Source organism: Mus musculus, chromosome 7 (assembly GCF_000001635.26).
Source record: "Mus musculus strain C57BL/6J chromosome 7, GRCm38.p6 C57BL/6J".
In the NCBI taxonomy this organism is placed as follows: Eukaryota; Metazoa; Chordata; class Mammalia; order Rodentia; family Muridae; genus Mus; species Mus musculus.
Window position 1 is genome coordinate 14119612 of NC_000073.6, and position 13929 is coordinate 14133540.

The 13929-nt window shown below is 39.2% G+C and overlaps 1 protein-coding gene across 1 annotated transcript in view; it reads right to left on the reverse strand.

Annotated features, from left to right (window-relative positions):
• The window catches only part of Sult2a3 (sulfotransferase family 2A, dehydroepiandrosterone (DHEA)-preferring, member 3), a 55494-nt gene extending 52057 nt beyond the window's left edge, over positions 1-3437 (reverse strand). Inside the window, exons 1-2 of the mRNA NM_001101586.3 lie at positions 3247-3437; positions 1974-2182 (exon numbers count right to left, since the gene is read on the reverse strand). Coding sequence (NP_001095056.2) covers positions 1974-2182; positions 3247-3382 — 345 coding nt within the window. The 5' untranslated portion in view covers positions 3383-3437. The remainder of the gene's footprint in view (positions 1-1973; positions 2183-3246) is intronic.
• Between the last annotated feature and the right edge of the window lie 10492 nt (positions 3438-13929).

Below are 13929 nucleotides of genomic sequence, written 5' to 3' on the forward strand. Positions count from 1 at the left end.
TGATGTTTAAGGACAGTCTGCAGCAGATCGCCACTGGCATCCAGTTACTTCTAGTTCTTATGCCATGGTAAAGTGGCAGGACCCATTAACTAATGAATGGAAGGGTCCAGACCTGGTCCTAATCTGGAAAAAGGGCTCGGTCTGTGTTTTTTCACAAAAAGAAGACAGAGCACTATGGCTGCCTGAAAGTTTGTCAACTGGACACAGATGCTGAATCTTCCAGTAAGTATGACTCTGACCTTGATTATAGCTAAAAATCCTCTTTAGCCAAAAAGTTAATTTGGAGCACAGCCTCCTCTCCCAGAAAGTTACAGCCTTTCTGTGATTCTCAAAGTCACCTCCCCTACAGTGGGAGCTCTAAGTCTAAACTTGATCTTTGCTAATTTGCAATTGAATGGAGTACTTGGACTTCCCTAAAGAAGCTTTTGTACAGTTGTTTTTTACTTTGTTTTTCAAGCAGGTCAGTTAACACCATTCAGCCTGACTGCAGCAGGTGTGCAGCCTCGCCTCCAAGAGGTCAGGTGGCAGTTATTAATCTTCATTGAAGAAGCATTTTAAGTACATATTGTGTCTTTGGTCTGAATTGGGAATAAGGTGTGCTAATGAGGACCGGACAGTCAATGATGGGCACCCAGATCTCGGAACAATACCAATCTAGGACAGAGGTATATGCCAAAAGGCCATGGCTGTTGATAACACACCACAGAGCCATGTTTTGTGTGAAATATAACACAAACAAGCTGCACATAGCCTCCAAGACGGAACTGGATAGTTCTGGAATATCTAAGATTTCCTAAGACAGGCATGGCCACCAGCCACCATAACTCCCAGGCAGGACTATAGAGCATAAATACATTTTATGCCTCAGTCCAGCTTTTTTTAAAATATTAACAACAGGAGGTAAACTGTAACCTCCCCAAGCCTGAAGCAGGCTAAGCCAGACCTTGACCTTGCTCCCACTAAGGAGATTACCTAGGGTGGAGCCTTCCTCCTTAATCATTCTATTGTTCAGCCACTGTCACTGTTCCTCCTGCTGAGAGGACCCTGAGCTATTCTGGAGACTACACCCTATCCTGCAAGTCATCACCTGTAGCTGATTCCAGGCTCCATGGATAAATTGGTGGGAATGCCCCACCCTCCTTTATAAGCGCATTTGCCATTAAACATTTGAGCATTGATCAGGAAACATGACTTAGCTCCATTCTTTCTCTCGACCACCTAGTTTCCCCTCTCTTTTCAGCCCCAGCTTGCCTCCCAGGTATACCACATTTCTTGTGAGTGGCAGGCCGGCTTCCCAAACACACACACATACGAATGGCCACAAATTCATTGTGCCATTTTAATGAGAGATTATTCTAAGTTTGTATTTGTAGTTGCAGCACAAACTATAGCTTTTATGGATGTAAGGATATACAGAAAACTTCCTTACTGACTAGAAGCTATGATAGGTCAGTATGTGGATATCTCTAATTCCATCTACTGATCCTCTTTCCATTTCATGGGAGATTCCTGTGGCTACTGATCTCACTAGACAGCTAGACACATGATGACATTGTATATACAACTGATCTTTGAACATTGATTCTTGGTCTGTTAGCTTCCCCTATGAGCAATTGTGTCTTAGGTGTTTCACACACAGGCCTTAGGGTATATGTTACAAATAAGATTGGCTCTTTGATGGCAATGATATACCAATATTCACTGTACATTAGAGTTTGAACTCTGGCCTATATATGTAGTTCCTGAATGTTTCAGTGTGATATTTCACTTTATTTCTTAAATCTGTCCAGGATCACTGTGGACTGTCCATATCCTGGTACTCTATCTAATATAGTCTGAGGTGGGAAAACATTAGCATCACCTAGTACATGAGGATCCCATTTTCACATTTCAGCAAGACCTCCAGGACTTGTCAGGTAAAATAAGTTGAAAGAGTGTTTAGTCAAAGAAAATCTCAACCACTGGGCACTGACCTTGGCCTTGGAACTGAAAAAAGACTTGAAGAAGAGATGGACAGGAAGATGAGAGGAAATGAGTCGTGGTCCTTCCTTATTAATTAATGCAAGATATCCTATATCAGTCTCTAGCCAGGGTGAGCGGTCCCAAATGGGCACAGTTTGAATCCACTTTGGATCTCCCCTGGTCTGAATCAAGCAGACAATCTCAATCAGCCAGTGTGTTCCTGAATGAAAAGGAAAAGTGACTGTCACTCACTTCAACATTAATTATGAAAAAGCCTCAAGTACAATATATGCCCATACAATTTACAGTGCTGGCCATTTTCAAGCACATAGAATTGTGTTCACAATATCCATGTGACATAAGTGCAAAGTATATTCACTCATTATATTCTAGACTTCATTTTGCAAAACAGGGACCATATACTCAGTAAACAGCAACTTGGCAATGGAATATCTTCTCCAGCCCTGGGCCAACATCATTCTACATTCTGGTGGAATGAATTTGACAATCCCAGATATTTCAGAATGTTGTAATCAAAGTACCTGCCCTCTGAGACTACCTCCTTTAATTTAATTCATTGTTACTGGGATGGACCCATGCTGTAGTGTATGACTGAGTTCTTCTTTTTAAAGTGAATCAATTCCCTTGTGCATATTTATCACACACCCTTGCATTTGTGTTCATGTGTTCATTTGTCAGTATATGTTTCTCTAGATTTGTTCTCTGAGTTTTTGTCTGGTACTTTTTTCCTATATTCCCATTGCCTTTGTAGTTTCTGTGTTATTTTCCTTTCAATGCCAGCAGCCTAGTACTTACTCAATGTTCAGTGTGTCTTCCACACAGCAAACATCCACACCCCAAACTACCATGATGTCACTTATTACTTTCTTGAGTTTTCAGACTCTTTCTACGTCCTGGACAAGTTCCATAGTAATTCTACCTCAAACTGTCCTCTCCTCCACATATCCTCACATACATGCCTTTATCTCTTAATGTTATTTCTTGTATTCATTCTTATCACTCTCACTCTTCTATCTCTTCCCCAGAGAGAGGGACCAATGGCATATTCTGTCTCAGGGAGCACTATCATTGTTCTGGTGCCATAGCTTGTCTCCTCTGCCCACTTAGGTCAGACTGAGTGGAGCGCACACACAAATCTCCATGCCCACAAGTCATTTTACACATTAATATATAGAACACTCTACTTATCACCCAAAATGAATTAGGATTAAAGTACTAACCTCCCGTATACATTTCAGAATTAGTCTTACTGACGATTCTTACCTGACTTGGGGTAAGTCAATATCAACAAGTCTTCTTCTTTCACCACAAACTTATTACGAATATCTTCCAAAATTTCTTTTTGATATGCTATGGCAGGAAAAGGTATACCTTCAAACCAATAATAGTCTGACATCATGAATATCTCCTTGTAGGTGCTGTTAGAATTCCAGCCGAAGACACCTATTCAGCTTATAGCTAATGCTGAGAAGTAAGATTTAAAGTGCAAGTAAAAAATCATTAACATTATCTTGCTTGTTGTGAAATATTTACTGATAGGAAGAAAGAAGTATTGTAACCTACAGTCAAAGGTTACTATATTGAGCAATTTTAAAGTTGTACAAATAACATTCTGCAAAAATTGTGAGACCAAGTTCATTACCCCAAACTGGAAACTCAGTAAGATGTAATAGGACATAGAAATGCAAGTTAATTTAAAATGTCGAGTAATACAATTTAGCTTTCAGAATGATTTTGAATATGCAGAAAAATGACAGAGATCATACAGAACCATTCCAATGGAATTTCTTTGTTTTAAAATAGTGATTACTTTTGAGAAACTCATAGTACATTAACTACCCTTCTTCTTCCACTCAAAGCCTTCCCTCCTTTTCCCATATTTTTGGTCTTTACTTTAATATTTGATGCTATTTATATATGCACACATGTAAAGTCAACCTACTTAGTCCATGCATTTGAACTTGTATGCGATGTATCCTGAGGCATGCAGTTGAGGTTAGAAAAATCAATGTGGGATTTCATCTCCAAACACAGCCTATTCTCCATATCTTAACAACAACTGATATGAAGTATTTCTTCTTATAGGGTAAAATCATATAGAATTTTTCCTGGCCTCTTTAGTATACCTACTAGTGCCATTATGCTGGTTTGTTTGGATAACTACACTGTTAAAAGTTAATATGTCTATTTTCCTGTTGTATCTAAAAAAGACATAATCTATTAACAGGAACCTTGGGCTTTTGGGGGAACAAAAAAGCCCTCTTCTGTGACTTTTTCTCTGAGTCTCTGATGTTGTAAGGATTTATTTCAGATATATCAGTTTGTTTTGGGCACCTTTCTATTATTATCTATATTTTGACCCATTGTGGATCTTTGCCAGAGTCACCATATGTTACAAAAGGAAGTATCTTTGACAAGCAGTAAGAACTGTATTTACCTGTGGGTATGAGACAAGTACTTAGAAATCAGCTGGAAATTACACTGTTTTAGGGAACTGTTGGTAATGAGACTCATGGGGTTTTGCTTTTTCCAGTCCATGAGGTTGTTTATGTTTTTAGTACCAGACATGGCTTCCCTATTTTTTAATAGGCTTAAGGTCCAAATATATAGCCTTTGATTACCCCAAGATAAAACTGCCACCGTTTTGTTCCTTTGGATGTTTTGCCAGTCAAGTCATTCTTCTGGCTCACAGGCTTCATATCTGCGTAGTTTGAGTGATGGTGCCTCTCACTGGCAGAATAAGCAATGTCTTACGTTATGAAAACCACTTCACTTGCAAGAGATTTCCAGGCTATTTTAACTCAATTCCTCCAAATTGTGTGTCTGAAGTGCATCATGTCTTCAGTAACATAATCTTATCTCCAAGTACTGTGAGGCAACCAAGAGCATCAATAACTGATTTTTTTTGGGGGGGGGGGTTCTCAGATTCTCCTGACTAACTACTTTAGAGAATATTCTTCATGAATGATATTGGGGTTTTGTTATATAGTCCATAGTTCTTGTGGAGAACAATATCATTCCAAATGGCACAATAACTTTAAAATACATATTAATGTTTCACACACACATATATATATACTATATGCGATTTTAGATAAATACTGGATACCATGATTTCCTATGTTTTTTTAAACATCCTTGGTATTATTTATCCTTTTGTCTCTTTTGTCACTGTGCATTAGACTGTGTCTGTCCAAAATATACTCCGTCCCATTTTCCCCATTTCTCCCTTTGTAACACCTGTGTGCTATTCCAGTGTCTAAAATTTCTCCCTCAAATGATACCTTTCAACTTTCCTGGTTACTGTGGTTACTCCAAGTTATAACCATATAGTTACAGATTCAAAGCCAGAAAGCACAAATCTCTTCTAGATCCACCTGTTTGCCTAAAAGTTTCATCATTTCATTTATCTCTACAGCTAAGTAGAATTTCATTGTACATATGAACCACACTTTAATTAGTCATTTATTAGTTGAAGGGCATTTAAGTTGTTATCGTTTTCTAGTAATTATGACTAGAACAGTAATAAACATGGCTGAGAAACTATTTGTAGAGTAATATATCAAGTTCTTTCTCATATGTCAAGGAATATTGTATCCGTGCCATATGATACATTTTTCACACTGATTTTCAGAGAGATGTCATCAGATTGAAATGCAGTTAAGTGCAGGAGGGTCCCCAATTTCCCAAATTATTACAATCATGTTTCTCAACCGCATTTGTTGTAAGATTTTTGTTTGTTCATATTATTTCTGACTAGAGTAGATTAAATCTCAAAGTTGTTAAATTTTTATTTCCTTAATTGCTAAAGCTTTTGACCAATTAAGAAGGTATATCTTATTTTTATTTTTATTTCTTCTCTTCTGAAGAAATAAAACTGGCCAGAGGTAAAGGCCAGTACTTTTTATAATTTTTTATTCGATATTTTCTTCACTTACATTTCAAATGCTATCCTAAAAGTCCCCTATATCCTACCTCGGCCCTGCTCCCCTACCCACCCACTCCCACTTCTTGGCCCTGGCATTACCCTGTACAAGGGCGTATAAAGTTTGCAAGACCAAGGGGTCCCTCTTTACAATGATGGCCAACTAGGTCATCTTCTCTTCCATATGCAGCTAGAGACATGAGCTCTGGGTGTACTGGTTAGTTCATATTGTTGTTTCAACTATAGGGTTGCAGACACCCTCAGCTTCTTGAGTACTATCACTAGCTCCTACATTGGGAGCCCTGTGTTCCATCCAATAAATGACTGTGCAAATCCACTTCTGTATTTGTCAGGCACTGGCATAGCCTCACAAGAGACACCTATATCAGGGTCCTTTCAGCAAAATTGTGCTGGCATCTGCAATAGTGTCTGCGTTTGGTGGATGATTATGGGATGGATCCCCAGTTGGGTCAGTCTCTGGATGGTCCATCCTTTGGTCTCAGCTCTGAACTTTTCTCTGTAACTCCTTGCATGGGTATTTTGTTCCCTATTCTAAGGAGGAATGATGTATTCACATGTTGGTCTTCCTTCTATATTTTCTTGTGTTTTGCAAAATGTATGTTGGGTATTCTTAGTTTCTGGGCTAATATCCACTTATCAGTGAATACATATCATATGAGTTTTTTTGTGATTGTGTTACCTCACCAGGATGATATACTCCAGTTCCAGTCATTTGCCTAAGAATTTCATAAATTTATGTTTTTTAATAGTTGAGTAGTACTCCATTGTGTAAATGTACCACATTTTCTGTATCCATTCCTCTGTTGAGGAACATCTGGTTTCTTTCCAGCTTCTGGCTATTATAAATAAGGCTGCTATGAGCATAATGGAGCATGTGTCCTTATTACCAGTTGGAACATCTTCTGGATATATGCCCAAGAGAGGTATTGCTGGAACCTCCGGGAGTACTATGTCCAATTTTCTGAGGAACTGCTAGACTAATTTCCAGAGTGGTTGTAAAAGCTTGCAATCCCACTACAATTGGAGGAGTGTTCCTCCTTCTCCACATTCGGGCCAGCATCTGTTGTCATCTGAATTTTAGTTCGTAGCCATTCTGACTGGTGTAAATTGGAATCTCAGGGCTGTTTTGATTTGTATTTCCTTGATGATTAAGGATATTGAACACTTTTTGAGGTGCTTTTCAGCCATTCGATATTCCTCAGTTGAGAATTCTTTGTTTATTACTGTGCCCCATTTTTAATGGGGTTATAAGATTTTCTGGAGTCCATCTTCTTGAGTTTTTATATACATTGAGTATTAGTACCCTATATAATTTAGGATTGGTAAAGATCCTTTCCCAATCTCTTGGTGATGTTTTTGTCTTATTGGCGATGTTTTTTTGCCTTACAGAAGCTTTGCAATTTTATGAGGTACCATTTGTCAATTCTTGATCTTACAGCATAAGCCATTGCTGTTCTATTCAGGAAATTTTCCCCTGTGCCCATATCTTTGGGACTTTTCCCCACTTTGTCCTCTATAAGTTTCAGTGTCTCTGGTTTTATGTGGATTTCCTTGATCCACTTAGACTTGAACTTAGTACAAGGAATTAAGAATGGATCAGTTCGCATTCTACATGATAACCACCAGTTGTGCCAGCACCATTTCTTGAAAATGCTGTCTTTTTTCCACTGGATGGTTTTTTAGCTCCCTTGTCAAAGATCAAGTGATCATAAGTGTATGGGTTCTTTTCTGTGTATTCCATTCTATTCCATTGGACTATTTGTCTCTTGCTATACGAGTACCATGCAGTTTTCATCACAATTGCTCTGTAGTACAGCTTGAAGTCAGGCATGGTGATTCCACCAGAGGTTCTTTTATCCTTGAGAAGAGTTTTTGCTATCCTAGGTTTTTTGTTATTTCTGATAAATTTGCAAATTGCCCTTTCTAATTCGTTGAAGAATTGAGTTGGAATTTTGATGGGGATTGCATTGAATCTGTAGATTGCTTTTGGCAAGATATCCATTTTGACTATATTGATCCTGCCAATCCATGAGCATGGGAGATCTTTCCATCTTCTGAGATCTTCTTTGATATCTTTCTTCAGAGACTTGAAATGTTTATCATACAGATCTTTCACTTCCTTAGTTAGAGTCACACCAAGGTATTTTTTATTATTTGTGACTATTTTAAAGGGTGTTGTTTCCCTAATTTCTCTCTCAGCCCGTTTATCCTTTGTATAGAGAAAGGCCATTAATTTGTTTGAGTTAATTTTATATCCAGCTACTGCACTGAAGCTGGTTATACGGTTTAAGAGTTCTCTGGTGGAAATTTTAGTGTCACTTATATATACTAACATATCATCTGCAAATAGTTATATTTTGATTTCTTCTTTCCAGTTTGTATCCCCTTGACATCCTTTTGTTGTGTAATTGCTCTGGCTATGACTTCGAATAATATATTGTATAGGTAGGGAGAAAGTTGGCAGCCTTGTCTAGTCCCTGATTTTAGTGTGATTGCTTCAAGCTTCTCTCCATTTACTTTGATGTTGGCTACTGGTTTACTGTAGATTGCTCTTCTTATTTTTAGGTATAGGCCTTGAATTCCTGATATTTCCAAAACTTTTATCATGAATGGGTGTTGGATTTTGTAAAATGATTTCTCAACATCTAACAAGATGATTATCTGGATTTTGTCTTTGAGTTTGTTTATATAGTGGATTCCATTGATGGATTTCTTTATATTAAACCATACCTGCATCTCTGGAATGAAGCGTACTTAATCTTGATGGATTATTGTTTTGATGTATTCTTGGATTTGGTTAGTGAGAATTTTATTGACTATTTTTGGATTGATAGTCATAAGGGAAATTGGAAGTTCTCTATCATTATTGGGTCTTTGTGTGGTTTAGGTATCAGAGTAATTGTGGCTTCCTAGAATGAATTGCGTAGAATACCTTATGTTTCTATTTTGTGGAATAATTTGAGAAGAACTGTAATTAGGTCTTCTTTGAAGGTCTGATAAAACTATGCAATAAACCCATCCGGTCCTGGGCTTTTGTTGTTTATCTGTTTGTTTTTGTTTGGGAGAATATTAATCAATGTTTCTATTTCTTTTTGGGATATAGAACTGTTTAGGTTATTAATATGATCCTGATTTAACTTTGGTACCTGCTATCTGTCTAGAAATTTGTCCATTTTATCCAGGTTTTCCAGTTTTGTTGAGTATAGCAATTTGTAGAAGGATCTAATGGTGTTCTGGGTTTCCTTGGGATCTATTGTTATGTCTCCCTTTTCATTTCTGATTTTGTTAATTAGGATGTTGTCCCTGTACCCTCTAGTGAGTTTGGCTAAGGCTTTATCTATATTGTTGATTTTCTCAAAGAACCAGCTCCTGGTTTGATTGATTCCTTGAAAAGTTCTTTTTGTTTCCACTCGGTTGATTTCAGCCCTGAGTTTGATTATTTCCTGCTGTCCATTCTTCTTGGGTGAATTTGCTTCCTTTTGTAATAGAGATTTTGGGTATTGCTGTCAAGCTGCTTAGTGTATGCTTTCTCTAGTTTCTTTTTGGAGGCACTCAGAGCTATGTGTTTTCTTCTTAGGACTGCTTTCATTGTGTCCCATAAGTTTGTGTATGTTGTGGCTTCATTTTCATTAAACTCTAAAAAGTCTTTCCAACCTTTTACTCTGAGGAAGAGTCTGTCTTTTTAACTGAGGTAGGTTTCCTGTAAGCGGCAAAATGTTGGGTCCTGTTTGTGTAGCCAATCTGTTAGTCTATGTCTTTTTATAGGGGAATTGAGTCCATTGATATTAAGAGATATTAAGGAAAAGTAATTGTTGCTTCCTGTTATTTTTGTTGTTAGAGTTGGGATTCTGTTCTTGTGGGTGACTTCTTTTAGGTTTGTTGAAGGATTATTTACTTGCTTTTTCTAGGGTGTAGTTTCCATCCTTTTATTGTTTTTTTCCTGTGGGGAATTGCAGGCTGGTCTCCAGTAGAGATGAGGTCTGAACCCTGATTTTCATTATTTACCTACAGACTGGGTAGGTATTCCCTTGTGCTCTTGGATCTCCGGCCCCTGCCTAAGGTACCACCTCCTATAGCCCCCAAAGGAAGCATGGTCAGTAGTCACATAAGCAATGGCTGAAGCTTCTGACCCTCAGGTTAAACTCCTCCCCAGTTTCCTAGCAATAGTGATGACCATAAAAAGGGATGCTCAGCCCACCTTGCTCACTTACTCTTACTCCTTTATTTCTACACCTCTCACTCTCTCACTTCTCTCTTCTCTTCCTTTTCTCTTTGTTTTCTTTCCTCTCCTCTCTTCCTCTTTCTCTCTCTCTTTCTCTAATCTTCTCTCTCTCTTTCTCTCTCTCTTTCACTCTCTCTCTCCTCTCTCTCTCTCCTACCTTCTCTCTTTACTCTGCATTTCTATAATAAAACTTAAACTATAGAATCTCTGCTCTGCTCCTTCAAGTTCAGCTGCTCACTCTGGTCAGTGTTGGGAACCTCTTTTCCCTTATTCCTCTCTCCCATTCCCCTGGGGCTACAGGGTGTGGCCCTGGGGCCACTAGGTCTGGGGCTTCCCCTTCTCCACCCCCTGCAGCTTGGATCAGAGGCTCAGATGCTCTTGAGGGACCATGTGGAAAGCTTCCCAGCAGCCTCCCAAATCCTGTGTCTGCCTGCCTTTTCCCCAGGGCCCCTTGGGACCCCTTATTTTGTTCCCCACATTTTCCCGTTATTATCCTTTGAAGGGCTGGATTTGTGGAAAGATATTGTTTCTCCATCTATAGTAATTTGAGAGTTTGGCCGGGTATAGTAGCCTGGGCTTGCATTTGTCTTCTTCTTAGTGTCTGTATAACATCTTTCCAGGCTCTTCTGGCTTTCATAGTCTCTGGTGAAAAGTCTGGTGTAATTCTGATAGTCCTGCCTTTATATGTTACTTGACCTTTTTCCCTTACTGCTTTTAATATTCTGTGTTTATTTTGTGTATTTGTTGTTCTGATTATTACATGTTGGGAGGAATTTCTTTTCTGGTCCAGTCTGTTTGGAGTTCTGTAGGTTTCTTATATGTTCGTGGTCATCTCTTTCTTGTTGGGGAAGTTTTCTTCTATAATTTGTTGAAGATATTTGCTGGCCCTTTAAGTTGAAAATCTTCATTCTCCTCTATACCTATTAATCTTAGATTTGGTCTTCTCATTGTGTCCTGGATTTCCTGGATGTTTTGAGTTAGAATCTTTTCGCACTTTGCATTTTCTTCTATTGTTGTGCCTATGTTTCTATGGAATCATCTGCACCTGAGATTCTCTCTTCCATCTCTTGTATTCTCTTGCGGATGCTCCAATCTATGGTTTCTGATTTCTTTCCTAGGATTTCTATCTCCAGAGTTGTCTCCTTATGTTATTTCTTTATTGTTTCTACTTCTATTTTTAGATGCTGGATGGTTTTGTTCAATTCCTGGTTGATAATATTTTCCTGTAACTCTTTAAGTGCTTTTTTGTGTTTCCTCTTTAAGTGCTTCTAGCTGTTTATCTGTGTTTTCCCGTATTTCCTTCTTAAAGTTCTCCATCATCATCATGAGAAGTGACTTTAGATTCATTCATATCTTGCATTTTTAGTGTAATGGTGTATCTAGGACATGCTATGGTGAGAGAGTTTGGTTCTGAGGATGCCAAGTAAACTTGGTTTCTGTTGCTTCTTTTCTTATGCTTGCCTCCTGCCATGCTTATCTCAAGTGCTAGCTGCCCTCAATGTATCTGATTGGAGTTTGTCTTTCCTATAATCCCAGTTGATTCAGGACTCCTCAAAGTCCATCTTTCTCTGTGATCCTTTGATTGTGTGCTCCTGTGAACCTGTGATTCTGGGTGCATCAGAGTTCTTGGCAGTCAACCTTCCTCTGAGACTCTGAAATACTGGTGTTACCCAGCTCCTGTTTTCCTGGGATCCATTTATCCTAATATACTGGGCGTGTTCCAGTGCCTGGAAGTCCTGTTTCCTTTGAGGATGGTGGAGCTGTCTGGTCTGTTCAAAACCAATGTAAACCAGTACTGATCAAAAGGAACCGGAACCTTTGGTCAGGAAGGGCTCTGGTGTCCTTGTTGCTGCTCTCACAGGCCTGTCACAATTTGATTGGAACTGATGTTGTGTTCCACTCAGCAGTAATCCTAAGATCACATGGAGAGTCCTGTGTGAACTGTGAGGGTGTCTGCCAATTCCGCACCCAAGGTGACACTGACCTGGTGCTGGTGCCAAATGGAAGAGACTTCTGCCCTTGGTCAGGCTGGTTTTCTGCTTCCCTACTGCTGTCTCAGGTCCCATGCAATTGGATTGGAACCAATGTTGTGTTCCGCTCACCAGTGATCCTAAGATTGTGTGGAGAGTCCTCTAGGGACTGTGGAGGTGTCGACCATCTCTGCATCCTAGGTGACCTGATGCCTGCCAAATTCACGCCCTAAGTGACCAGGTGCTGGCCATGAAGTGTATTTCTGATGAGTCTGCCTTTACATGTTACTTGACCTTTTCCCCTTACTGCTTTTAATATTCTTTCTTTGTTTTGTGCATTTGGTGTTTTGATTATTATGTGACAGGAGGAATTACTTTTCTGGTCCAAACTATTTGAGGTTCTGTAGGCTTCTTGTATGTTCATGGGCATCTCTTTCTTTAGGTTGGGAAAGTTTTCTTCTATAATTTTGTTGAAGATATTTACTAGCCCATTAAGATGAAAATCTTCCTTCTCATCTATACCTGTTTTCCTTAGGTTTGCCCTTCTCATTGTGTCCTGGATTTCCTGGATGTTTTGGGTTAGTATCTTTTTGCATTTCACATTTTCTTTGATTGTTGTATCAATGTTTTCTATGGTATCTTCTGCATCTGAGATTCTCTCTTCTATTTCTTGTATTCTGTATGTTATGCTTGCATCAATGGCTCCTGTCTTCCTTTTTAGGTTTTCTATTTCCAGAATGATCTCCCTTTGTGATTTCCTTATTGTTTCTGTTTCCATTTTTAGATCCTGTATGTTTTTGTTCAATTATTTCACCTGTTTGGATGTGTTCTCCTGTATTTCTTTAAGGGAGTTATTTATTTCCTTCTTATACTCCTCCATCATCAGGATGAGAAGTGACCTTAGATCCATATATTGCTTTTCTGGTTTGATGGTATATCCAGGACTTATGGTGGGAGAGTTTGGTTCTGATGTGCCAAGTAGCCTTAGTTTCTATTGTTTTGGTTCTTATGCTTGCCTCTTGCCATCTGATTATCTCAAGTGCTTGCTGCCCTCACTATATCTGATTGGAGCCTGTCCTTCCTGGAATCCCAGCTTAATCAGAAGTCCTCAGAGTTCAGCTTTCTCTGTGATCCTGTGATTCCTGGATCCTGCAAACCTGAAATTCTGGTTGTGCCAGAGTTCTTGGCAGTCAAGCTTCCTCTGAGATCCTGAGATCCTGGTGTGACCAGGCTTCTGGGATCCTGGGATCCTTAGATCCTTGGCATGTTAGAGTGCCTGGAATTGGAACCATGGGGCTGCTGCTGAGTTCTAAATCAATGTAGACCTGCTCAGACTGAGAGGAACCCGAGCCATTGATCAGGCAGAGTTCCTATGTCTGTGCTCTGGCTGTTCCCAGGTACTCCTGGTTCTATTGGAACAGATGTTGTGTTCCACTCACCAGTGATCCTAAATCCTGGGCATGCTGGGGCTCCTGGGGCATGGAGAGTCCTCTGGGGACCGTGGGACTGTCTGTTGAGTTCTCACCTAAGTTGGCCTGGGGATGGCCTGGAGTTTTTTTTTTCCCAATAGATTAGCTACTGATATGTCACCCATGTTCATAAAAATGACCCCTTCCCACTGCTCCAGTAACAAATCCTAATGGAACACACTGGGTCTAAAACAAACACACACAAAGAAAGGAAATATGAAAGTAGAAAGTAAAGTTAGTTGGAAAAAGGAACAAGAGCAGCAAGAATGGGGAAAAGGCAAGAAAGGTAAGTGGGCTATTACTGAGATCAAATCCTTGTAGACATATATGAAAATATCA